The 26,771-nt window shown below is 40.8% G+C and overlaps 1 protein-coding gene across 3 annotated transcripts in view; it reads left to right on the forward strand.

Annotated features, from left to right (window-relative positions):
* The window catches only part of dclk1a (doublecortin-like kinase 1a), a gene marked incomplete at both ends in the record, with an annotated part of 41,426 nt that continues 14,655 nt past the window's right edge, over positions 1-26,771 (forward strand). For 2 of the 3 annotated variants that reach the window (XM_080509519.1, XM_080509521.1), the window contains 4 exons: positions 1-361; positions 1,392-1,741; positions 16,493-16,592; positions 19,342-19,449. In XM_080509519.1, coding sequence (XP_080365645.1) covers positions 1-361; positions 1,392-1,741; positions 16,493-16,592; positions 19,342-19,449 — 919 coding nt within the window. Of the gene's footprint in view, positions 362-1,391; positions 1,742-16,492; positions 16,608-19,341; positions 19,450-26,771 lie in introns of all 3 variants that reach the window. The other variant, XM_080509520.1, reaches the window with a different exon arrangement.

Consider the following 26,771-nt stretch of genomic DNA (forward strand, 5'->3'; position numbering starts at 1 on the left):
ATGGAGATGGAGCATTTCGACGAGCGGGACAAAGGTCAGAGGCACGGTCGCTCCAGCGCGAGGATGAACGGGGTGCCCAGTCCCACACACAGCGCGCACTGCAGCCTGTACCGGACCCGCACCCTGAAGACCCTGAGCGCCGAGAAGAGAGCCAAGAAGGTGCGCTTCTACCGCAACGGGGACCGGTACTTCAACGGGATTGTGTATGCCATCTCCGCAGACAGATTCCGGACCTTTGACGCCCTTCTGGCTGACCTGACCCGCTCCCTATCTGATAACGTCAACCTGCCCCAGGGGGTCAGGACCATCTACTCCCTGGATGGCACCAAGAAGATCACCAATATTGATCATCTGGCTGAAGGTGCGTGTGCAATAATGACAATAAATCCCTCCGCTGGAAAATATACAATGTTCTGACTTGTGGCCTTCTTATCACTTACAATAGATCATAAGAAAGTTGCTTGCCTTCCTTTGACCTGTGAGCTGCTGTGTTATATGATCCTCCCCTGCTCCTCTTCCTGATACACAGTGTAAGATAACCAGCAGGGAAAATGTGAGCAGTCCCAACATCTGAACCCATTCATTACATTCACAGGCCGGTTTAAAATTAGGCCGAGCAAGATATTTTTACAGGCATAGATCCATAAAAAATGGCGAATCCAATTAACTATAAAGGAGATCACTATTATGAAGATTATATCAAGTATTTGATTACCATATGGTAACACGGATGCCTGCATTCAGATTAACTCCCTCTTGATCTGTTAAACTCTGTAACACAGTGTTTCCGAGTGCAGGTCCCCAGTGACCCCTGTCTTGTATGTTAATGTGTTGTCTTCTTAGCAATCCACCTGACTCCAATCCATGGATTGTCATTAGACCTAATCAGGTTCTGCAGAAGACCAATAACAGTTTGCCCATTTGAAGAAACTCTGTTGGAGGAGCAGTCTCAACTGACTGACTGAACTGTAGTAAATTATGTTTTAGTGCCCTATAAATTCTTGCTCTGCATTTTTCAACTGGCACAAAAATCTACAAAACACTACTATAAACAAAAGAATAAAAAACGCAGTATGATTTTGGTTAGACAAGAGAAGGGGCAAAATTATTTGAAATTATAAATGCCAAAGCACAAAGTCATCAACATCTTTTGCTTATATCATATTGTGATCGCTACTCAACAACATTATTGCATACCTCATGGATAACTAGAATCGTGCAGCAGTAGACTATACAGAGTATTATACTTAGATGAATTGTTATGAGACAAGGTGTGAAAATGCACTTACAGACTTCTATACAATTCTGTTATACTATTTTAACCCCCTTGTAATGCCGGCTTCTGTCGGGTTCTCCAGTTTTCATCTTCTAAACTTCTCTACCTCCAACAGGAGACAGTTATGTGTGCAGTTCCATCGAAGCATACAAAAAGTTGGATTACACAAAGAACGTGAACCCAAACTGGTCGGTGAACGTCAAGGCCCCGGCGGCGTCGTCCCGCGGGCCTCCCTCCCTGGGCAGCGCTAAGGCCAGCGGACCCGATGGCCGTGAGAACAAAGAATTCATCCGTCCAAAGCTGGTGACAGTGGTGCGGGGTGGGGTGAAGCCCCGCAAGGCCGTGAGGATCCTGCTGAACAAAAAGACAGCCCACTCCTACGAGCAGGTCCTGACTGACATTACTGATGCCATCAAGCTCGACTCCGGAGTGGTGAAGAAGATCTACACACTGGAGGGCAAACTGGTAGGACAGCTCCACATTGTTCTGATTGCAGGAATGTAGTCATCATTGCCTGATTTTATTTCTATCAGACATTTTGTGGTTGAAGAAATTAATGTTCACGTGTCAGCGGAATCAAAGGATGAGTTGTGCTACGGGGGGGGAAAAAATGGGGATTTAAGTTAATATAAGTATCAGTGGGACGACACACATTTAAACTCTATTATTTGCCTTTTTATGAATGAGGAACATTTGTGTCCCCGATCTTAACCAGAGCAGTTGAGAGAAAGTGTGACACGCAGCCTAAAAGGCGTTCAGGACAATGCAACGATGAAAAAAATAAATAAATCTATGAATGGAGTCTGGGTTACCTACCTACGCTGCTGTGTGATGAAGGTTCACCTCTGAACACCAGAATAAATCGGAGTCTGGTCCCCCATGGTCCTCCGCCCACCTCTTCATCTCCCCGCTTCAACTGTGGAGGAAGACGCTATAAAAAGAAACAGTTGTGTATGTGGACGTACAGTTGGCTGTGTGTATGCATAAGGACCTTTTCTGTGTTCCAGCTCTAAAATGAAGGCGTCCCTTGAGTGCGCTTGCGTGTAAATGACACTGAACTTGGCCTTCACTGCAGCTAAATGAGGGCAAACATGCCTTCTCTCAGGGACAATGTGTCTCCATTAGTATGTCATCCTTTTTTGCTTTTACATGACACCTTTCAGTCTTTTGCCTTTGCCTCTCTGTCACTGATCTTATCTGCCCACTCTGTGGACTCTGCTTTTCTTCTTGGGTTGTGTTGTCGTGATGTAGTGAATCGAGTGTCACAGCTACTCTTACGCTGGCAGCAGCATCAGAGTGTCACCATTGCTTTTTAACAGATTTTGTTGGACGTCAAGGGCACCCTGCCATTTTAGTAACACTCGAATAATCGTCCTGTAAATTGCCAATTTGTTACTCATGCTCCTGAGTAGGATCCTCTCTCTTTGGGCTTTTCATCCTTAATGACCATTTTAGCACTATTTATCTCAGTTCTGAACAGCCAGTTGTCCCTTTTCCAAAGCCGCACTGTCCATTTAATGACCCACGGCGAGCAGGAAGTGACCTGGAATTAGATCCCGGCCAATAAAATCCCAGGATCAGGTTTTCTTGAGAAACCTCCAGTTGAGGATTAAACTTGCGCCTTTGCACAATGCCCACGAACACTGTGGTTGCCATTAGTTATAATTATCCTGAAGATTACACAATAAACACTTGCCATGCTCACCCCGCTCTGATTGGAAGTAAGACTATTATGGTGAGGTTATATTTAGACTTTGTATTGATTTGGCCTGTAGGCATGGAAACACGCTCACTGCCAAACTGGCTGGGCCATGTGCAGAAGCAACTTCTTCATATTTTTCACTCAATTTTTTATTTATTTATTTGCTGAATTCTATGGAGCGTGGGTTTTTTGGGTTTATGTGTGTGTGTGTGTGTGTGTGTGTGTGTGTGTGTGTATGTGTGTGTGTGTGTGTGTGTGTGTGTGTGTGTGTGTGTGTGTGTGTGTGTGTGTGTGTGTGTGTGTGTGTGTGTGTGTGTGGGAGCATTTGTGTTTATGATAATGTGTGAAAGAGAGGAGAAAACAACAGAATGTGGGCTTCTAATACAAGAGCAGAATTAATGATGGAGAAATAAATTCATTGCTACTTTGCAAAGTGTTCTACCACAATGAAATTCACTGCAAGGCTGGAAGATTCCAGCTTTGGAATGGGTGAAAGGTCCACTCCACACTAGATAAGCTTTCAGGAAATCCAAACCCCCTATGAAATGCAGTTAATCTGTGTTGCAGCGGGAATCAGGCTTGGTTTAAAGAGACTCTACCTCAATAACTCATAAATGAAGGCAGCATGATAATGTCAAGAATACTTTCTGAAATATTAAAGAATGAACACTAAAACTGTGTTTTATAATTGCTGTCCTAATAATCATAATACTAAAAAAAAAAAAAAAAAAAAAAAACAGCTCAAAAAGTAGAACAAGTGAAGTCAAAAGTGAACGAGATGACCCGTGAAGAAACTTTGTATCGATGACACTTGAATATACATTATTAAATATCAGGGGAGTGCTAAAGGTAATTACCTGAGTATCCATAAGTATAAGGTTACAAGTTAAGTAAGTGTGTCTTTGTGAGTGTAGGTGCATGTTTTCGTATGCTTTTCTGTGTGTGGGTTGCTTTCGTCAGCTGAGCTGCGTCAGCCATTGAGACTCCAGCAGAAGTAGGTTTCTGGGCTTGGCTGCCAGTTACGATGAGTCCCAGCGGTCCCAGAGAGGAGGCATCTGACAACCAGAGCTCAGGCTTCATGCCACCATTAACCCCTGTAATGAGGCCAGTGAAGAGTTTACGTGTCTTTTTATTTACATTTTTTTCCTGAGAGGATTCTCAGAAGTCTGGTACAAGACATGCAAGATTATGATAGGAAATGGATATCTGTACTTTTTGAAATACTCACATTTCTCATAAAACTAGAGCTTTCACCTCGTCAGTCAGGTTGACGGTCCAGCCATTCTTCTTCCATACTGCTTCATCCAGCCGAGGGTCACGATGGCAAAAATCTACAGAGAATTTCAGATACTAGATGATAGACACTGGCATTTTTTGATACTCGCTTTAATTGTCGCAAAAGTAATGCAGTAACCTCGGGTATCCTTTTTTCTCACGCCACATTATGATATGCAGTTATTTCAGTAAGTGCCTTATTAAGGGTTACATTTTACTCCAAGTTTTGCAGTTCATTTGACACCTTTTGGGCACCTGAATGTTTATGTTGCTATGACCACCAGCACATTTCAGCCAGTAATTAAGTACATGTGTTTATTATGTTTGACTTAAGATTATAAATGTACATGTTTGTTAACAAATTGGAGTTTCGCTGTTCTTTACATCGGTAGTGCAAGCCTGTTTAGCCATCTATTGGAACTGGGAATAATAAGATCGTGATACGATATAACAGGCTGTGAACAAGCATCTGTGACCACCTGATACTCACTGAATCCACCATACGCTCTGTTCAACGTGAGCTTACTTTACTATGATTGTTTTGGATATCATATGTCTGTAATGTGAGAATCTGAGTGAAGTGGACCGGATGAAGTTTCACCCTCTCACTGTTATATTGCTTCTCTCACTGTTGCTGGTCTCAGAATCGTCGACCAGTGTTATTTTTATCGCCCCATCCCACCCCACCCTGGAAAATCCTCTGGGGTTAGCGCAACCTCATATATCAGTCTCTTCATTTTGACAGTCTCAGTGATGATGTGATCTAGTTGCCTAGGAACCAGCTAACCTGCTGTGATGTCATGCAGTTGCACGGTGTCATGGTGTAGAGGAGCTGGACCGATCAGAAGATAGACAACCCATAAGTGGATTAGGACAGGAGCATGGCCCGCCTATTAATACATGTAAGCTCTATTTACACACACACAGACGCAGACACGCACACGCAGACACTGTGTGTGTGTGTGTGTGTGTGTGTGTGTGTGTGTGTGTGTGTGTGTGTGTGTGTGTGTGTGTGTGTGTGTGTGTGTGTGTGTGTGTGTGTGTGTGTCCCAGCTGCCCGCCTTGAGCCTTCCGAGGCACACGCATGCTTAGGCATGGATAGTGACACACACATTTTTTTTTGTTTTTAATGGACTCATCCAGATTTCTGCTCATGCATCAATAGTCATTTACTTCAGGCAATTACCAAGCAGTGCATGAATTGATGCCATTTAGTCATCTCTGAGGTTGGTTGCGTTCTATTATTCAGAGTCTCATTAAGAAGACTCTTCAGTTTGCACTGTGGCTTCCCCGTGGACACGCGGCAAGATGAAAAAGATACATCACATACAAAACAATGTAAACAGTGAGAAAATGGGTTTCAGGGGACAGTTCAAAACTCCATGAAACATACCCACTTGAATATATTGTTATTTCTATTTATTTTGCTGAGCATTGATTGTGAACAGTTCAGGAGCCAGAACTCGTCCAGCTGACATGTTTCCATGTTTTGCCTCTGCCGAGTTCTTTTAATAAATACATAGAATTATAAAATCACATATTAATATATTTTGGATTTATTCACATACAGTGATGCAGCACCAGTTTTTCAACTGATGGTTGGTGAAGAACGCTTGTAAGCAGAGGATTGCATCCCTAACTTGAGTTGAATCAAACATGGGGCCCACACTGTTTGTATATGGGTTATCCATTCATTTACAGTCAAAGAACATGGCATTGTTAGTATGGATATACACCTGTATATGCATATTTAATTCTTTCTTTCAAGTGTAATGGAAACAAATGAAAATTTTTTTTTAAACAGCTTTAGCATCTGCGGCATGGCTTTCGAGATGATGTGAGGTGTGTTCACTCCCATTGAGTCACACAGGTTAAATAGAGGTTACAAGCAGCAGAAGAGTGAGAATGAACCACCTGGTCACTATCTGCAGTGCAGCTCTCACTTCTTAAACTGCACTGCTGGCTTATTCTTCTCCTTGGCAAGGCTGAAGCTCCTTCAGTGTCTCTTTTTGTCCCGTTCTGTTTCTTTGCAGCCATTTTTGTATGTCTCTCTGATGTTATCGTAGTCATGCCTGGTCTGCTTTTAAAATGTTTACCTCTCCTCTTCTTCTTTAGAATTTAGCTTTGTTTTATGTATATCAGTCAATCCTCCGACTATCTCTTTATTTCTTTTTCTCAGAGACTGTCTGTCGTTTGCAGGCAGCCTTCCATTGTTTTTACAGCTCTTTAGTCCTCTTTAATTAGCACACTCTGCATGCACCCACAAATCCAAAAGCTGCAACATATGGCATTGCTCCCTCTCCCCCACTCTCTTTTTCTCCTCCCCCTTCTTCAAGCTCTGTGTCCAGCTCCACAACGTCTTGCCTTCAGCTTGTATTTAAATAGTTTTTCCCATCTTTCCTTTCTTCTTACTTTTTGTCATTGTTTCACTTTCCTACCTGTTTTTTTTTTTGTCATTGGTGTGAATCCAGCTCTGCTGGGCTGCGGATCTACAGTCTTGTCAGTTAAAAGAATTGCATATCATGAGGGGGGGATTAGAGTTTATACTCAAAGCATTTGGTTGGTTTTAATCTCCACGAGATGTGCTGTGCGTTTGTGATGTCACTTTTTGTGCTGCATAGGAGGATTTTGAGAAGCGAATTCCATCTGCTCGTGCTGATTTGCTGAGTCACGGCGAGTATGACTCAGCAAACCCCCTAATCAGCTGTTATATAGAGAGTGTTTGCTGCTGTGCTGTGTATGAGACTGATGATAAATGCCATGAGCATTTCAAAGCAGGAATCACAAGGTTAAAGAGTCTTTTTTTTTCATGTCAGGAGGTTATTTAAGCCTGCTTTTCAGTTTGTCTGTGTCCCTGTTTATCAGTCAGCCAACTTGTGTGTGTGTGTGTGTGTGTGTGTGTGTGTGTGTGTGTGTGTGTGTGTGTGTGTGTGTGTGTGTGTCTCTCGGTCTACCAGCGAAGAGTGATTGTAGCAGATTGGAGGCTGATTGCAGTCTGAGAATCTGCTGCCAAATTAGGATCGATGGCAGACGTTTCCACCACTCACAGGCTGTTGCAAAGTTAGTCACAACACACACACACACACACACACACACACACACACACACACACACACACACACACACACACACACACACACACACACACACGCACACGCACACGCACACACACGCACACGCACACACACACACACACACACACACACACACACACACACACACACACACACACACACACACACACAAGCACACACACACACACACACACACTACTTGACTCATTCCCTTCCTGACTCACTGACTCTTTAATCCGTATCAAATAAATCCACATTTAAAAGATTGTGTCCTAGTTCTTTTTTTCATTTAGGTTGCTTAAAGAGATGGATTGACATCTCAGCTGGCAGATTGAACTTATTCTCATCTGAGAAATGGCTTTCAATACAAAAAGCAAACATTTAGCTGCTTGGTAAAGAACAAAAAGTGTTTCGGAAATTTCACCATCTTAAAATTAAATGTCAATGTACCACAGACCATGAACAAGGTTTTTGGAGTAACACTCTTTTACTTTGGCATTTTAACTATATTTTAAAAGCCTCTGCCAGCCTCCGTAGGATTGCAACTTCTGAACCACCGTACCACTGTCCACATAATTCTTTAATGGTTTTTCTGCCTCAAATATCTTAAATACTTCTCTCTGCTGTCAGTACAAACCTAAAGGTCAGGGGTTTACTTTGAAAAGTTATGACATGGGTTTAGATTAAATTTAAAGATTTATTCCATTCCATATATGGTACAAGGATAACTTGTATAATGACGTTGGACTTGTAGTGAACCTTGAAGATGGAATTATTCCTTGAAACAATTGATCAGTTGTCAGAGAATTTGTGTTATTTAATTGTTAATTGAGTGCTTTTAAATGTGAGTAACTGCTGTATCTTTTATTTCTTTATTTTACATTTTGTTTTATTTTAAATTTTTTTTAATTATAAACATAAATTAAATTCGGATGATAGCGGTTGATTAACTTTTTTTTTGGACTAAATTGTAACTTTAAAGAACTCAAGGCAGATTAGTAAAAAAATCAAAGTAACATTTGAAGATGCATCTAAAGACATCATCATTAAAAAGTTGTTTTTGCATTCACTCACATGTAAACAAACATATTTTAAAATTTTGATTTTGATGATTAACGTCCCTGGTTGCAACAAATAGCATCTTCAGAAATATTGTAACATTTTGAAATACTCTATTCTTTTCTTTTCATAGATTATAAGCATTATGAAAACTAAAACAGAATAATGTCCTATTTAGTTTGTAAGAATCTAATATACAGAATCATAGTTTAAATTATGTCAATAAGTCCTCTCTGTTGGTGTATCCAGTTAAATCCAAGCCCTGGGTGTGGGGTACCTGAGCTTGGTTGTCACAGGAAACGCTGCAATGCAGGTTGTACAGACTTTCTGTGGCTCTAAACATAAAGAAGAGCAGCTGAATAGACACAGAAATGTGTGAAAAAGTTTTTACATTTTGTTGCTTTTTTGTTTTGTTTGCTTATTTCTTTTTCCTTTGGAAGAGTAACTATTTGAAGTGACTCTTTCAACAGATCTCAGAATATACCATGATGCACTGCTCTCATACTTTCTCTCATGCCCATCTTTGTACGTGGGCAGATATTAAGTCATTCTTGACAAATAAAGCCAAAACTAAAATCTTAAAGCATAAAGGGGAGCTCTTAAAGTGGGAGGAAAACTAAGGAACAGCAGTGAGGCAATAAAGACATTTTGTATAAAGCAGATAGATTCAATGGAATAAAAGCAAGGCAGTGCAATACAAATCATGTAGTGAAGCAAGACAGATGAAGAGGGAGAAGGTTGAAAACAGCAGAGTTGAAGATGATGCCATGCGGCATCCTTCTGTCTCTTGGGAAACATCCTTGCATAATTTCATATTTATAATTTGTTTCATGCCTGATGAAAGTTGGACAGAAAGGACAGGAACGTGCCATCGCATTCAGAAAGAAACATATATACAACTTCACAGGGAAAAGTTTTCTCTGCCCCTGCGGAGAGCTGTAGCCGTTACATAAGCTGTTATGTAACAAAGCAGCCAGCCAGCCAGGAAAGCAGTCTGCTGCACTGGTTTGAGGTGAACTCAGCAAACCCAATGCCAACTCAGCTCGCTGAACAACTAATTGGCCTCACATCAGTGTTGTCCTCTTATCTGTTTCTTATCTGTTTTCTTTTTTTTTTCATCCTCTTCTCTCATTTCCTTTACCCTCCCTGTCACCTCTCGCCTCCCGTCGCTTGTCTGATGAAAACAAGGCTGTTCGCAGCGCAATGATTGAAGCTGTTTTGTGTGAGTTCTCCCTCAGGGAGCAGAAGATTTATGGCTGTCTTCTTACCTCTTTAATGATGCATTCTTGTGCGTCATTTTTTTTGCCAGGTACTCTGACTCTTGTCCGATTTGGAGAATTCGCCTGAAGATTTGAGGAATGTATATTGGCTGTTCAATTTCAAGACAGCAGATTCAGTGACTGATATTAATTTCAATCATGTCAATGACACTAATTGTTGAACAATATGCAGATATAGGTAGTCACATCCTTCTAATATTTGATTGGAATGGAGACAGAATGAAATGGTGAAACAAGTTTTATTACAAAACTATGAATGCAACAGTCGCAGCATTTGCAGACTATAAACAAATAACTTTCTGACAATTCACAGTAACTATCTGAAAAGTTTAGCTTTTTATTGCTTCTTGATCCCAAATGCTGTTCAACATTGTTTTCTTGTGATATTAAAAGTATTAGGTGCAGTGGTTCAAGTTCTATGATTGGGGGGGCTCATTCACACTCACTTTGAAAACCCCTGGTCTATCATACTGATTGTATAGATTGAAGCTGAATGCATCGAAATGCTTTTCCTTTTATGTTTCTGTCTCTCTGTATTGGTATGGATATATCCATCTGTGGCACTGCCTGTCATTTAGTTTTGTTCTGTTGGCCTCTTCGGTTTCTGTCCGGGGTTCGTGTTTCAGAGAAAGCATAGCCGGCTCGTTGCACTCGATTCAGCACCACAGACAGCTCCACCGTGCTAAGCTCCTCTGGCGGAGCACAGCGACAGCTCATCCCTCCAAAATGTGGTCTTTCTGAAGGCTGGATTATGTTGACCTTGCCATGTCCTCTATGTAACCATTGTGGTAAGGAAGATTAGTGGTGGGGTCTTCAGTTTTTTTTGTTGTTGTTTTTTTTAATTCTGTTTTGCTTTCTTGTGGCATTGTCAGCTGTCTGTTTGACTTAGATATGGGTTTTTTTTATTATTAAAAAAAAACACAAAAAACATTGAAACCTTGGCAAGTTTTTATACTGAAGTAGGAATTCAGTTGCAGTCCCACTTATAATGTATTTCTCTACAGATAGAAACTGAAAAATGTATAAATGTTGATTTTAGATTGACATTCCAGCAATTCAAACCACAAAGTGATACCATACAATACAGAGTAAAAAGTCAATCCAGATTACTGCTCCTTAGAAACTGTTTGTTTTAATAAAAGAAAATTCATTTTAAATGGATTAATTGATTCACTAAAACTCACAGTTTATTTTGTAGAAGCAACTTGCCCTCAAACACTCAAGCATCAGCTTCCACAGAGCTGTCAAAAAATTTCCACTCAAAAGCTGGCAGAGAAATCCTTGCATAAACCCAAACTCTTAAAGGGAGACTGAAATAGCAGTTTTGAATGAGGAGGATGAAAAATGCTGCCATCCATGATTTGTTCCCTGTGGCTGTATCACACCGGCTGCAGGTTAAAACCAGTCATTCAATGGCAAATTGACGTTAAATATTTTGTTCAACATAAGATTGTGAATCAATGTTCATGTATGTATTGATTTTGGCCACTGAAAAATATGAATCAAGATATTCTGTGTGTTTTCATAGAAAGCTTGATTACAGATCATAACGCTCACTTATACTTTACGAGATTTATGATGTTATAATCTGACTGTTACTGTGTTGTACTCAGTCATTCAAATCCACATGTGGTTTGAAGCTATTTTGAGTTCCGTTATTTGATATTTAAGCTTTCAGTTTCTCGGGAAAAAAGTTTGCATATATGTCAGACATTAATCATCTAATCTTTTCCTTTACTTTTCTCTTGTCTTTGGCCTTCATCTCCCTTTAAAATTGTGTCATATTGAGCTACTTTTCTTTCTAAATTATGAAACAGAATTGACTTTTGGTGTCGCTCTGTCTGCCTCAGAGAATCACGCAGCTTGCCCGTTATTGTGTTTGATTGTGAGATGAATCATTCCATCTGCAAAAGGTTGAGTCTGCATCTTGCAGTTGTTAAACAGTGCCACCATGTGGTGCCAGACATTGGCATCAATTTTTGATCGTCACATGCAACAATAATGTGCAAGTTGTTTTCATTGCATCCCAAATTCTGTCCAAGACAGGCAGGCTTCTCAAAGCTGAAAAACATATAGATTAAACATTAAGGAAAAGAAGGGAAAAAAAGAACAGGAGAGTGATCCACATACTAAGTAGTAGTTGTTTGGTGAATTATACACTAGGTGGCGCAGTGGCGACATGGAAAAACAGTCTGCTGAAAGGCAGTCATAATGAAAAGTCATTTGTTGCGTAAGGCATTTTCAGGAAGAGATTATGGTTGCATCTTTAAAGGGGTCACAACTCTCAGGAGCTGAAGTAACGATCCACTGGGGGTCATGTTTTGTTGAGGCTTGAAGAACTGGATGCAATCAGTTTTTCGATCAAATATCCTGAGGTCTTTCTTATCTCTGAGACTACAATAAATAGTTAATTATCCTGTCAGTCCTGGTGGGTGTAAAGCTGGACTGAAAGAAAATTCAGATGATAACTAAATTTATTCATCCTCTGTCTGCCTTTGGACTATCTTATTCATTTTAAAATAATGAATTTCAATTTGGAAATTGAAATCCCCTGGAATAACCCACTCTGAGAACCTAGTTTTGTCTTTAATAAAGATTCATGCATTTTTATGTCAGGGTTATGAAATCACTAATCTCCACAGTTTTGCATTTGATCACTATTTTGCGACTGTTTGTCTCTTTCTGTCCTTATGCGGGCATTAGCTGTAGGTGTTGTGTAACGGTGCTGGTTTCCCGACAAGAAGGGAGCACCAGAGACATCAAAGTGGCTTTCTTTGTCATCGGGCTCAGAGCAGCAGTCAGGAATAGATCGCCCCGTCTGCTGCTCTTTTCCCCCCCTGTCTGTTTGATTCCTCTCTAACTCGGAGGATTTGAAGATTTGATTAAATCTATATGTGTCTTTTTTTGTTTGACAAGTTTCTTCTCATTGCACTTTCACCAGCTTCTCTCTCTCGTTCTCTTATCTTTCCCTGAACACCGTCTTCTTTCAGGGCACAATGCGTTAGAACTAACCGGGCCGTGTTCCACTTATGCGTGTTTGTGTGTGGATTTGCATGAATGGCACAGTTCTGTGGAGTATCGTGCTCATAGTAGATGAAATATGAATGATGGTGCTCTCTTATCGCAGTGAGCACATCCTGTTGTTAGTGGCACGCAACAGCCATGCACCAGTGCCTGGAGGGCATTATCACCATGGCAACCATACTTTTTCACACCCTTCCCAGTTATATACTTGCTGTTTGTGTGTCACTCGTCGGCTTAAAGCTGCCCTCGGATTCTGGCCTACAGTAGGATTGTCTTTGTCTCTATCCTCATCAGTCTCATTACATTCTCTGCATCTTGCCTTTTGCTCCTTGCTTACCTAATATCTCTGCTGTGCTGCGCTGTCTCTCTCCTGATGAGCAGTGGTTTTCATAGAAGCAGCAGCAGTCCAGACACGATGCAATCAGACTGTCTCTGAACCAGAAAGATTCTATCATTTGCTTATATTCTACCACGATCCTTCTTGACAGGAATAAGGCTTTCAACACAATGTCTGCCGTCTGAGTTGAAGGGTTTCAATTAAAACTCAGCATCTAAATGATTTACTTAGTAAACATGTCATTCCTTTAATGGAATCGACGTTTGATATATTTACCAAATTACTTGTATTACAGAATTACAATTTTCCAAAGCTCAAAAGGGCAAAGCAAGATTAAATTGTTTTTTATGTCGGGAGACATCTGCAAGTCACTCACTCTGTTGCTTGCATGTTTATATAACATTGCTTTTTATGTACATGCACCTGCTTAAAAATAACAGGCCAATCATATCCACTGTATATGAAATATATTTTAACATCTTGAGCTGTGGTTATGTCAGTACACCAGGTTGTCTTCTCATCCCAAAGCTGGTCCATGTGTTGAAATCTTTATTTTAAGCACGACAATGAATCTCAAGTGTCCTCCAGGAAGTGGCAGCCATGGCTCTTGATCATTCAAAAACATACTGAAAATGCTCGAATGCACTGCACAAGACAGTGCTATTGCCAAACAAGCTTGTTTGGCAAGTATTTGCAGACACCATGTAAAGATTGACCAGATATTTCAAGTTAAAGCATCTAAGTAACACGTGAAGAGTTGTGCATTTTATCCAAACAGCTGTTAACCATAATATTTTGAAAAGTCTCATCACACAACTGATCTATGAAACTGCTACTCATGGACTAATCAGTTCAATAAAACCATCTTGCTGTACTGAAACTAAAATTCCCTTTTTTGTGCTGACTGTGTGACAGTAGCTGTTGGAATGAATCGACGAGGGATATAGAAATAAAAAAGATATGAAAACATATTGAATAAAACCCAGTTAAAGGTTGAAGTGGCTGGGAGTTGCCGATCCACACAAACGCACTGGGGAAATGTTAACAGCATCGCCATCTGTATCACACCCGTCTTGTTAGGAAGTCGAGCCGCTCGCCCCTAAAATAATCACGAGCACCATCAGGGGACATCAGGGAACAAAGCAATATGCACTCTGTTATAAAACGAGAATAATACCGTCTACACACACACACACACACACACACACACACACACACACACACACACACACACACACACACACACACACACACACACACACACACACACACACACACACACACACACACACACACACACACACACACACACACACAGGCATTCTGATTGACACGGTGCATTTAATGGCATCTTACCCTAACATTAGCCATTACAGCCGAGTCCCTAATGCGAACTCGAATGCTAACCTGATTTCATCCTGATCTCCTCCATCAGATACATGTGAACCCGTTTGGGAGCCTGTATTTTGAGCTGGGAATGACATGTCGGACTCCTTTACACAGTATCTTCCTGTTTGTGGGTCTGTGTACATCCAGCCACACACATGCTCAGACACCAGGCCTTCATTTGAAAAGTTAAACGAAAACGATCCGTACCCCACAGAGAGTCTGCGTGTTAGATTAAACTTGGTCTCCCCCATCCCAACCCCCACCCCCGGCTCATTTAGGGGCTGTGGGGGGTGGAGAGGGACACACACACACACTCTCAGTATTGTTTATTTTTTGCATCTTGTAGATAATGCTATTACATCAGCTGTGACTTTTGTTTGGGGTGCTGAACGGTGCCTAATAGGAATCTAAATGGATTCTGGGATGTTAATTGGCATGAAAATGCAATAACAGTGGTTTTCTGTTTATGTGTTAACTCCAGGCGGTGCGCGACATGCATGCTGCCTAAAATATAATAGCTCCTAACGGGTTTCGGGTGGAGATTTTGTCAGAGCAGATAAATGATGTATTGTGTTTTCGTAAATTTCTTACTGAGTTTTACCTTTGACTATCTCGACGTACAATTTGGAATATTGATTGCTTTTCGATTCAAATGTAAGATTTGCCACACGGGGTGTAATTAGGATCTGTTGTGCTCATCCCGCAGAGTTGAGATAAGGTACGGAATTAACTATTATCAAAATTAATAGAAAATAATAAACAGTTCATGTTTCTTAGTCTCACTTGTGATAATAAACATCACTGTTGATGAGCGAGTTTTCCCTTTGAGTTGATATGTATGTTAGAATTTGTCAATAATGTGTTTATTCAGCACCCTTAATTAACACTAATTCCAAAGAGGTTGAGGCAATTTTTAAAAAATTTAATTAAAAACATGATGCCATGATTTAATGCACAGCAGGTAAAGGTGACATATAGAATATTAAAGTTCAGACATTAAAAGATGTGACCTTTGCAATATATCCTAAAACTATTGATATTGGGGTTGTACATGTCCCAGACCCTCATTTTATAAAAACCCTGGTTTTGGTTCAGAATGCGTGTTTCTTTTTCGCTGGGCTTTCTCACTTTAGTGTTCATTACCATTTATAAGAGACTCGGAAAACAGACCCCCTACCTGCTCCTGTAGACATCAAGAGCCTGTGCCGCTGTGCATCAGCCAATGAGTGAGTCAGCAAGGTCTCTTTAAAGTCTCTCATAGACTGACTGAATGCAGAAACAGCACAGAGCTGCAGCTCAGGGACTCGGGTTGGGCGTGCAGTGCACAGACAACGAGACAGCATACAAACAAAAACAAGCATGCCCAGACACCCCTGATTCTCTTTATCAGCCCCACGGGGTGAATGAGCATTTTTGCCCAGGAAGAGAAAGTCATGTTTTCTAACATAGTCATGGAGAAATATGTTAGCACTTTGACATTATGCAATGTGTCCACACAGCCTCGACTGTGATTATACTAGTAATTGGGATAACTAAATCATGTAAACATAGAAATGTCAGCATTTCTTTCTGATAACTTCTACCTTTGCTTATAAAACAAGCTTGATCCTTGATTTTTTTTTCATCCTACTTGAATACCAATTGTCAGTCACATAGAAATGAGGTAGACTAGATTGTTTAGGTGCAATGTTAGGAAATATATGAATGAACATAGTCACTCTTTAGTCCTTAGGTTTGAAATCCACTTAAGAAAAAGGCTTCTACTATATACTTAATCATTTCCAGGGAAACAATTATTACAAGTGGCTTCCAGGTTATTTTACAAAACTAGTTATTAGAGTAAAATATTGTATTTTTTGGCTTCATTAACGACATCAAAGCGTTCTGTTACAGTGTCTGAATGACTGGATGGCTGCCTTTTGAACCAAAGTTGTTGATCAAACCCCCTGTTTCAGTTTATTTTTGTTCATTCAAAAATTGAACATTAAGTTTGGCCAAGAAACAGAGAAAATGTCATAAAATATCTATAATGGAGTAATAATAACTGAACTCTTCTATGTACGTCTCTGTTTCCAGGTGTCGTGCCTGCAGGATTTCTTTGGCGATGAGGATATTTTCGTGGCTTGCGGACCGGAGAAGTTTCGCTACCAAGAGGACTTGATGCTGGATGAAAGTGGTGAGACAGCTGCTCGTCTTTCTGACATTTCTGTGCTGACATTTCACACTTGACTCCTTTTCAGTTCTTGCTTGTCCTGCCTCTGATTTTTTTTTTTCTTTGTAAACTTTTTTTCTTTGTGGTTGTTTACAAGTAGCTGTTGCTGTGCTAATTTGGCTTTGATTATTTCATCTCCATTTCATCTCAAGCTTTTGTTTTACATTACAGTCTAGTTTTAATGTAGTGACCAGCAATGTCCTAGAAGCCAATGACAAGGGAATGTAGGTATTTTGTGTGCATGTGTGTATCCTGCGTATATGTACTGTGTCATTCATGCTCTGTTGTCCCTCTCTCCTCTCTTCTTTCCTCTCTCCTCTTCAATGCCCTGGTCCACTGCACTCCAGCCATTGTTTTGCTCCATCCCCTCTCTCTGCCTGCCTCCCCCCGCCACCGCAGCCCACAGGGGGATGTGCTCTGTCCTTACTTCACCCGTCTGTGTAGCACTGCCTGTCTCTCTCCGCCTCCTGTAGACTCCTGCCGTTTAGCGCTCATCTGTATTCTCTCTCTCTCTCTTCCCCTCTGCTACATGAGTGAATTTGTGCTTGCTTTTGTTCAAAGGTTTATTTAATTCATTTGTTTCCCGTAGTATCCCTTCATCCATTAAATAGCACTCATCCCACCTGGGTCACTGACCTCCCCCTCTTCCCTCTTTTGTATTTCTACCTCCTTTTTCCCTCCCTCTCTCATCCATTTCTTTTCTTTCATCTGGGAAGTATAATGCTTATCTGCTTCCATCAGCCAGACTCCCTTTGGTAACCTACCTTTCTCTTCAAGAAAGATCACAGAACAACCTCCCACACTGTACAAGGCTAACTGGATTTTCATTAATTACTAATGATTGTCTCCACAGGCAATTTGTCATTGTAATCAACAAAAGAGGCACGTTTTATCGCTGTGATGAAAATTTCATTATCGAGTTCTGTCTGCAGCTGCTACACGTGCACAGACCTGACTGTTCAGGAAACAGTCCTCTCTTTTCCATGCTTCCTAACATTATGGGCTTTGTTTTTACTTTACATGGGATATTTTTATCACATAACCAGAGGTCTGTGCCGCCTTGTTGAGCCGCCTTCTCTCAATTACCTTCTTGCCCCAACCGGTGCAAACAGAAAGCCATCATCTCTGAATGTGGCTTTTTCAAAGTGTCAAAGCATAAAACAAACGCTGTTTGTTTTGTAAGTCTAATAATGGATATTCTATCAACTCTGATTTCACACTCTCTCAAGACTCATTCTCACCTTTTGATATTCAAACTCTTCAGTTTACACTCATTTCAAGATGCTTGGCATTTTGGTTGTTCCAAATGTCTTCGAGAACTCGTTAGAGTCAGCATGTGCATGTAGGCTGCCTTGTTTGCTTCTGTTCCTTCATGTAGTTCCAGACTGACTCAGTGATGTTGAGATCAGGGCCCTGTGGGGGCCAGACCGTCTGTTGCGGGACTCCTTGTACTTCTTGTTGCTGAAGATAGTTCTTCATGACTCCAAGTGTGTTGTCATCAAACAGATTGCATCTGAGACCAATCAGATCCATTGTTAATTATATCATATGATTTGTAATGCCCAGACATTTCTGAACTTCTATGGAGACTCTTCATTTCATTTATAACATCATTTCTTAAAGTTATTTTGCTTCTAAACGCAGAAGTCCGACTGTAAATCTTCATCAGCACCACGTCTTGAGGTTCCTGATGACTAGATTATTATGCCTAAATGCGAAATAATATAATAAATAATGTGTGTATTAGGAGAATTTCTTCTCAATAAAGGTGATAAAAACACACAGTTCAGTCAAGAGTCAGCCACAGATAGATAGGAACGCAGCGCGACAGAGGAGACAGACAGACAGGCAGAGTCAGCGCTACAGACGACTTCGCCTCCTCTTCAGCATCACTATAATTATCGCCTCTGCCTCAGCTCTGGCACACTGTCATCATCTTAACACTCTGCGTTGTGCATTAATCACTGGGTCACAACGACTGCCACACAAGAAAATGGAGAGAAAAAAATGCCCCCCCATACACACCTATACTGTCATATGCACACACACACATTCAGACAAACAAGGGCAGGCTGTATAATTTCCCTTCCTCACTGGTCCAGAATGGTAATGGCCTATAATGAGGTTGGGTTAATGAACAGGATAGGAGCTAAGTTTTTTGGGGGGAGGGAAAAAGAAGGCTGGAACACTGTGTGTGTGTTATGTACCGTCACATGGCTCATTTATCAGGACTGTGTGCCTGCATGGTGTCAGACCTCTCTGAGTCATACCTGCCACTCCTGCAACACCACAGTAATTGCATTCAGAAAGTGGGCCCGATGAAGGTCAAGGCTCATTTATGCATGTGACCCGAGAGTCAACACATAGGTAAAACCAATTACAGTTGAGTTGATGGTTTGTGTCAGAATTAATCAAAATAGAGATAACATAATAGTTGATGGGTTAAAATCCATAAAATGAGAATTTCAATCCGGTAGAACTGATGGGTGTTAAAATATTGTGCAAAAAAGTCATGCCACAGCATCTGACAATTAACCCCAGACAGAGATTGAAGTAATTTGCTCCATTTCGCATGCAGCAGTTTAGTTGCGATGTGTGGTCTTTGAGTTCATGTGATCTGTTGAGCTGAGGGACAGTAAACAGCAAGGAAATATATGATTCGCAAATAGTCCCTGAACACGTCTCTGTGTCTTGTGTGAATGTTTGTGCACAGAGTGCCGTATGATGAAGTCAGTAACCTATGGAAAGATGTCAGGCTCTCTGAACCGAAGCTCCCCCAGGGCCATCGTTCAATCACGGCGCAGCAAGTCCCCAGCGTCTGGTAAGACAGTAATAAGTTTCTCCTCCTTTCTTCTTGTTGCCTCCTTATCTTGTTAATGGAGGATAGTCTCTTATCAATGCCTTGTAAGACGTCTGAGTGAGTGGACAAAGTCGGGAGTTGTTTTCATCCTATTGCTGCTTCTTGTAATTGCTTTTCTCGCTCGTTATGAATAAACACTGCAACGAAGTCTTGTGCGGCGAGTCTGGCAGTACCTACGCTAATGTGAGCTGTGTCTCGTTGCATTCAGAACAGAATTCAAATGAGACTGGTTTCGCAGGGGAGTGTGTGTGTGTGTGTGTGGGGGGGGGGGTACAAACATGGATGAGGGAGGCATAAAGAAAAGAGGGAGGAGGGAAGATGAGAAGAAAAGAAGAGAAATTGGGCTGGTGAGTCAATCCTGCAGCTCCCCACAAGCCATTCCCTCACCTGACTAATGAAATGTAATGTGATGTGGGGAGCTTGCACTGGCACCTGCTACATCGCCTGTGCCTGGTAATCAGTCAGAAACTCATTTTGAGGCAACAAAATGTGCACAAAGAGAGATTTAAACCATGCACCTGAGTGCAGCTTTGTTTTAATACACCCAATGGTTTGTGTCCTGAGTTCACTCTTGATACTCTCTCTTTGTTGGGAACCTGGCGGTGTTCCAAACCTGAAAAATTTTATGTATTTGGAAGCTGAGGGATTTGTTTTTGGGCTCAGCTTTAGGTTATGTGGAGTCACCAGGTGAGTTGTTAGAGTTAGCTTGAATATGCATTATGTCATTGAGATGTCTCCTCGAATATCTGCAAGTGTGCGCGCGTGCGTGTGTGTTTTCTTTGTGTACGTTTTTCTTCCATGTTGGTGCGTCTGCCAAGCCGCCAGTCTGACTTTAAGCTGGCAAGCGCCCGCAATAGCTTTAGAGCTCTGGTAAAAAAAAATGGCAGGTATTGTTGTCCTGATTGCACAGCTTGAGCTTTGGCTGTCTGTAAATGTGTCGAATGCTTAGTTGTGTAACAGTGCTCTTGTGTTTCCATCCTCATTGTAATTATCATTTTTTATTCAAGTGTACAGAGAGGTATTGAGCGGGGATGATTGGATGGGTGATGCAACTCACAGAAACTCCTGAAAATAAATGAGGTTCACCTACTGTTACACTACACGGGCATGCACCGATTTATGTATTTTTGGACTGGGGCCACATATATTACTTTAAATCGGCTAAAGCGTTGCAGGATGCAAATCGGCACCCGTCAGTCTGAGGCGTGTTATGGTTTGGAGGTCAAAACATGAAGAATGATACAGGAAGGGTGAGAGAAGAAACTTCTGGAAGCTGATGGTTTGAAAACTTTGGGGAGAAGGTTATGAGAGTGAGTCATACACTATCTGATCCTGCTGGCTGCAGCAAGTCTCCAGCGAAGGTGTTTGTGTGCGTGTGCGGGTGCGTGTGCGTGTGTGTGTGCGTGTGTGTGTGCGTGTGTGTGTGTGTGTGTGTGTGTGTGTGTGTGTGTGTGTGTGTGTGTGTGTGTGTGTGTGCGTGTGGAAGAGAGAGAGAGCAAGTGAGAGAAAACAAGAAAGGGGGGGCTGACTTCGTTCCCATGGAAACCTAGCACAGTTGAGCATTTAGCTACAGACACAATAGCTTGTGACAGCCATATATGGCAGTGACTTCCTGTGAAATGGCCTGCAGTGAAAAGCAGAGCTGACTGACGCTCTGTCCCTGAGTCAGACTGTCCGGGTGTTTTCTGCTCGGAGGAACGTCGCCCTTCTGGTGCCACTTCCACTACTTAAAATCATCAATTGCTCCCTTATTGCCGCTGACTGCTGTTTTCTGTCACGCTGCATTCACGCCCCCAAAACATTGTCATCTGGAAGCAACTTGAACTCAGAGATCTGCCTTCCAACCTCGACTGTCCCTGCTATTCGACTTTCAAGTTTTTTAAACGATATCTGTTTTTTTGGGGGGGGGTTTCACTTTCAAAGGGAAAGTTTCACTTTGTATTAGGTGATGACATTGCTGTGCTTTTATACAATTCATAAATCTTGTCCCAGGTTCACTTGCAGGTGTGTAATTCAAGGTTGAGGTTTTATCATCAGCATCAGATTAACTCATTTGTTTTGCTATACTGTCAAGATGGTTTCTCCACAGTCGAATTGACGCTGATGTGAAACATTATGACTTAATTGTGAGAGTTTTATGAAAACATGTGACTCAGTTATGTTTTGTAATGGTTCTTAATTGGACAAGTTTTGTCTTTTGGGCCCTCTTTCATAAAACATATCTTTTTCAATATCGTTTTGGATAAGAGAAAATAATCAAAGTTTGTACATTCTTTTCAGTGATATCAGTCATATGGAGCTAATTGCAAGAGCCTTTAAAATAAACAAAATGATTACAGGTCCTACCCACAACACATTTCTGGGAAAAATGGGTTGCTGCTTTTCTCGAGTTTTCAGCTTCACCTGCTGCATCTATAATTTATTGAATATGCTGTTTAGTGTAGTCAGGTTGTGTTTAACCTTGTATCGTTGGGCCTTGGCTTTTTTCTGTTTGGGTTTGCAAATTTCAGGGCTGACATTGCAGGTATGAATTATCTTCTACAATGCTACAATGTAGAACAGCTTTCATCACTCATATTCATAGAAATTATTGAATAAAATTTTAAGTTCAATAACTTTGCACAACAATGCAAAATTAATGGGAAAATGTATCCAATGGTTCAGTTTCTTTTTGACTTTGTTTGTTTGCACTCAAACCCTTTATTATTTATGTTATTTTCAATAAGATGGAAGAGAGAGACTCAAGAATAGGCAGCTCTGTCTATTTCCAGATATTGTACACCTGCCTTGCAGGATTGTATTATTTCCAACTGCTGGAGCAGTGATTCATACATCTCTGTTGGTTTTTTAACTTTGCTGCAGGTATTCAGGACTTCAGACTGCAGCCTTGGAAGTTTCGCAATAATTTTTCAATTCGAGCAGCACACAGAAAATAATTCTTTATCACATCTAATAAGCTGGTCCAGAGAACCTTCACAGAGCAGATGTGAAGTGTGAATTAGCTCTGCAAGAGAGTGAGAGTGTGGAGCGAAACACGTGCGCTGTCAAACACCACCTGGTCTCCTTCGGCGTGCCGGGCGGCTCCTCATTGTGTGCACGTCTGCAACTGAGACCTCAATGCCACTGAAGAGCAGAGGTATTTGTGGGGGCCAGATGAACAGACAGGGCAGACAGATGGGAGACACACAGACACAAGGTGTGCTATACTGCAATACTAAAAGAAGAACATTTCATTATAAAGTATTCCTCACTGTTTTATTGAATTTTTATTTTTTTACCCTGATTATTAACACACATGACATGACCTCAGAGTGAAATCATACAATAAAATGCTGGTTTTCATATGTATTTACTGTTTAAGTGAAGCAAACGTTATATTTTCTAAATCTACGGCGTCTTCCTCTCAACCAAGGATTTGCACAGTTTATCAAATGATGGTCCTTATGGACCTGATCTTGAAGTAATCAAATCAATGCTTGGTACTCCAAAGTATTTTTCTCTTTTTCCAACGTAATACAACAATCATGCAACACTCAGTTTAAAAATAAACTGGATGGATGGATGGAAGAAGAATTTTTCATAAAAATAAGTTTGCAGGAGTTGCTTTTTTACAACAAAATTATGTTATTAATTGTGCATATTTATCATATCACAGAAATATTCTGGAAACCAAAACATCTCAACATTCTGCATGTGATTATATGAAAAGGTAATTCAGAGAACAGCCCTGATGTATTGTGTTTAATGTAAATGATATCAGGTCTGCTGAAGACATTTACGGGTTCATGATAATTAAGGAACTTTTTAGGCTTCCCACCAGCACAGATTAGAATTGTGTGTTCTTGTTTCCACTGATGAACTCAAAGATTTGCGTGTTTATTAGATGAATCATGCAGCAGGTCTGCCTGATGAATCATAGCTCCACCAAAAAAAAAAGAAAGAAAACGACCGGATATTATCAAGGTGCATCAAACTGTTAGAAATGATGATGAAACGTGCATACTTTAATGAAATTGTATGCTTTCTGGTAGAAGTGACAGGTATTCCCTCTCATGTCGTGGAGAATATGATTGGACATTCGTCTGTGTGTGGGCATGGTGTCACTTCTCTGCCTGACATTGTCATCACTGCCGTTTTATTCTGAGATGATGTCACAACCCCAAGCTGAGTGTGTATTAATATATACTCTGTATGTATACACAACACACACATAAATCCGGAATAATGTGAGAAAACAATTTGCACCCAGACACAGATTCTCCCCCCTCGTCTCACCATCTGTCTCGCTGCTCTCCTCTGATGAATCTTGTCAGCTAAAATTAACAGAGGTGCAGATGGTGTCAGAAAGCGTCGCTCTCATACTTCAGGGTCTCACCTTTTACTCTCCGTGAGAACAACTCTGCATGAGGAGAGAGACTTAATAAGAAAAGCTGGAGTGTCACTGACAAATACAAGTCAGTATGTGTCCAAGAAAACTGTAGCCCAGTGTGACATTTATTCAACGAAGATGTCTGCAGCCACATGTAGCCACTCTGGAACATCTGAAACTCCTGGAGGGGGGTGGGGTACACTTTCTGCAAAAACTGATAAGCAGCAGGAAGGTAGCAACAAAGAAAAAACCAAATAACACAAACGGAAGAAGGAAAGGAAGTACATGGCCAAAGCTTGCACTAAAGACATAACGCACTGGATGCCAATTAGTCTTAAAAGTGAAAGAAAAAGTCCCCTTTTGTCCCCCTGATGTTTAAACTTCTAGCTGAACCTTTATGTTGTTGTGTTATTATGAAAAGCATATACTATAGATTAGTCATTGCATTGGTTGCATTGTTACACAATATGTGTTTGATAAGGTTGAAGCCTTGAATAAAGCGAGGCTGTTGTTTTTAAATGTCCAAGGTGCCTTGTCCCTTGTTTCAGGTAATCACATTTTTTGAAAAATCTAGTTTTTACAGATTTGATTTTCAGCTGAAATGACACCAATTATTCCTACATCTGTTGATATTGTTCTAAAAGTGTGCACATGCATTCATGTTTCTAGGTGTAGTGTCCTGATCACTAATGACATTATTAATATGTTAATTATGATCCTTTACATGCTTGCTAAAATAATTGAAAATGTACTTTAGACCCTACTTTTGTAAAAGTAACATAATTTAACCTAACATTTTCACAAATCTCTACAGGCACTTCTATCAATGTTTAGCTCATCATGAATTTGACCATATTGATATTGAAGAAATATAAAGAAATACACACAAGGTACTGAATGTAAGGATAAATGATTAAAACACAGCATTTTTGATAATGTGATGTTCCTGCTCTTCTTGTTTTTTGTGTATTTTGTCTGATAATGGTCACACAAATTTCAGTCTCCAACATAGCCGGGGGATGTGTACAAGATTCCAAATCCAAAATAAAAGCAGGCCATTTGTGTTGCGTGCTTCATGTGCACTCAGTTTTTGTTTGATTCATTAGGACGGGTAGGAACAGCCACAGGCTGAGTGAGCAACACAATGCTCCTGTAGACTTGCTTTTTGCTCGGATCCAAAAAATACACACAGTATACATACACTGAGTCATAGGTTTGACCTTTGCTGCATATAAAGGAGATATATCAGAATGCTTGTCCAGCCATTCACCACCTAATTTTAGCTGCAATTCCCCTGTATATATATTTCACAGTTACAGTGAAACCTTGTTTTTCAGACTTTTTTCCAATATTTATGACATAATGCTGTTAATAAATCATCCAACACATCACACAGCTGAAGGCAGGAGTGCACACATGTGCCGTTTCACCATATTCATCACTCACAAGGCTTTCTTAAGAAGGTTTATGCAATAATAACACTGACTGTGTTCAACAGAGTAGGTGTGAAAGATGCTGTGCTGCGTTCTGGACAAACTGGATTCACAGTGGATGTCTTCATGTCTTAATCCAAAAATCCACAGAGGAGGAAACCGTAACGTTAACTTGTTCTCTGCTTTGGTGGCTTTTTAGAAATATAGAAGCAAGTCCAGATTTGATTGTTTTATTAAATGGCTTCAACTGCTACTTCAAACTCTTGTTGACTACTATTGTGAAATATTTCTCAAGCTGGTTATCTTCTGGAATAAGCAGAGTCAGAGGAAAGTCTCCTTGAACCCTCACATTTATTATGGCTGTTGCTTTGAGTGAAATCTCAGGTCAAAAAGAGCAGGGGGTTTTTTGTTTTTGTGTTTTTGTTTTATTTCTTGAGGATGTTTCCACTACCATCAATAGAGCTTTCATAATCCAGAAGGCATTGCTTCAAGTAGCCATTTACAGAGTGTCTTCTTGGTCCATTGTGGCTGCACAAGTCTGTGCTGCCTGTCCTCTGTGTTTGGCATCCAGTTAGGATCTCAACGTAATTGGCGCAGTTGTAATAAGGACTCAGCCAAAACATATATTTCGAAACGGCAGATTGATCTCTCTCTCTCTCTCTCTCTCTCTCTCTCTCTCTCTCTCTCTCTCTCTCTCTCTCTCTCTCTCTCTCTCTCTCTCTCTCTCTCTCTCTCTCTCTCTCTCTCTCTCTCTCTCGACCGGGGGTGCGCGTCAGAGCGTGCGCAAGCAGCGTCTCTCTCTCTCTCCGCCTCTGTGTAGTACAGCTCCGCTCCGGCTCTTCCATTCACTACAGTTTACTATCGGACGGACGCAGAGCGAAACACAAATAGGTGCTGTTCTTCCTCTTCTCGTTGCCCCGCTTTTTTTTAAGGATTATCACTGTGTTTCTCAGCATGCTGGAAGTGGAAGGTAGGGAGGCTTTTCTTTTCTTCAAACTTTGATTTCACTCGGATAATTTTACGCACAATTGTTTTGTAATAGACCGGGGCATCAATGATGATACTTTTAATATCGCTCATTTTATATGGTCGTTTTGTGATGATTTGTGTCATGAAAGGTCAATGATATGTACTGTAATTGTTCATTTGAATTTTTTATTGTTGTGTAACCGGTAGGAGCGTCTGCCCGTGTGCGTAACACCGTTTCATGTTTTTCATCAATGAACCTGCCCGGGGATGGATTAAACAATGACTTCTTTCTTATACATTCACGGCGTCTTTGGTAAATAAAAATACTGGTGTGCATCGGCAGCCAAGGCTATTTGCAGTCTGTGTGTGAGAGAGATTTTTTTTTTTTTTGTAATCTTCTTTGTCTTGAATAATTCAGAAAGTTGTTTGATCTCGGCAGGGATTGTACACTGAGGTTTCACTTATCTGCTGCTCCAAGGATAGACGCGGTGGACGACAGGAATGAAATATTG

Source organism: Blennius ocellaris (assembly GCF_963422515.1).
Source record: "Blennius ocellaris genome assembly, chromosome: 14".
Taxonomy (NCBI): domain Eukaryota; kingdom Metazoa; phylum Chordata; class Actinopteri; order Blenniiformes; family Blenniidae; genus Blennius; species Blennius ocellaris.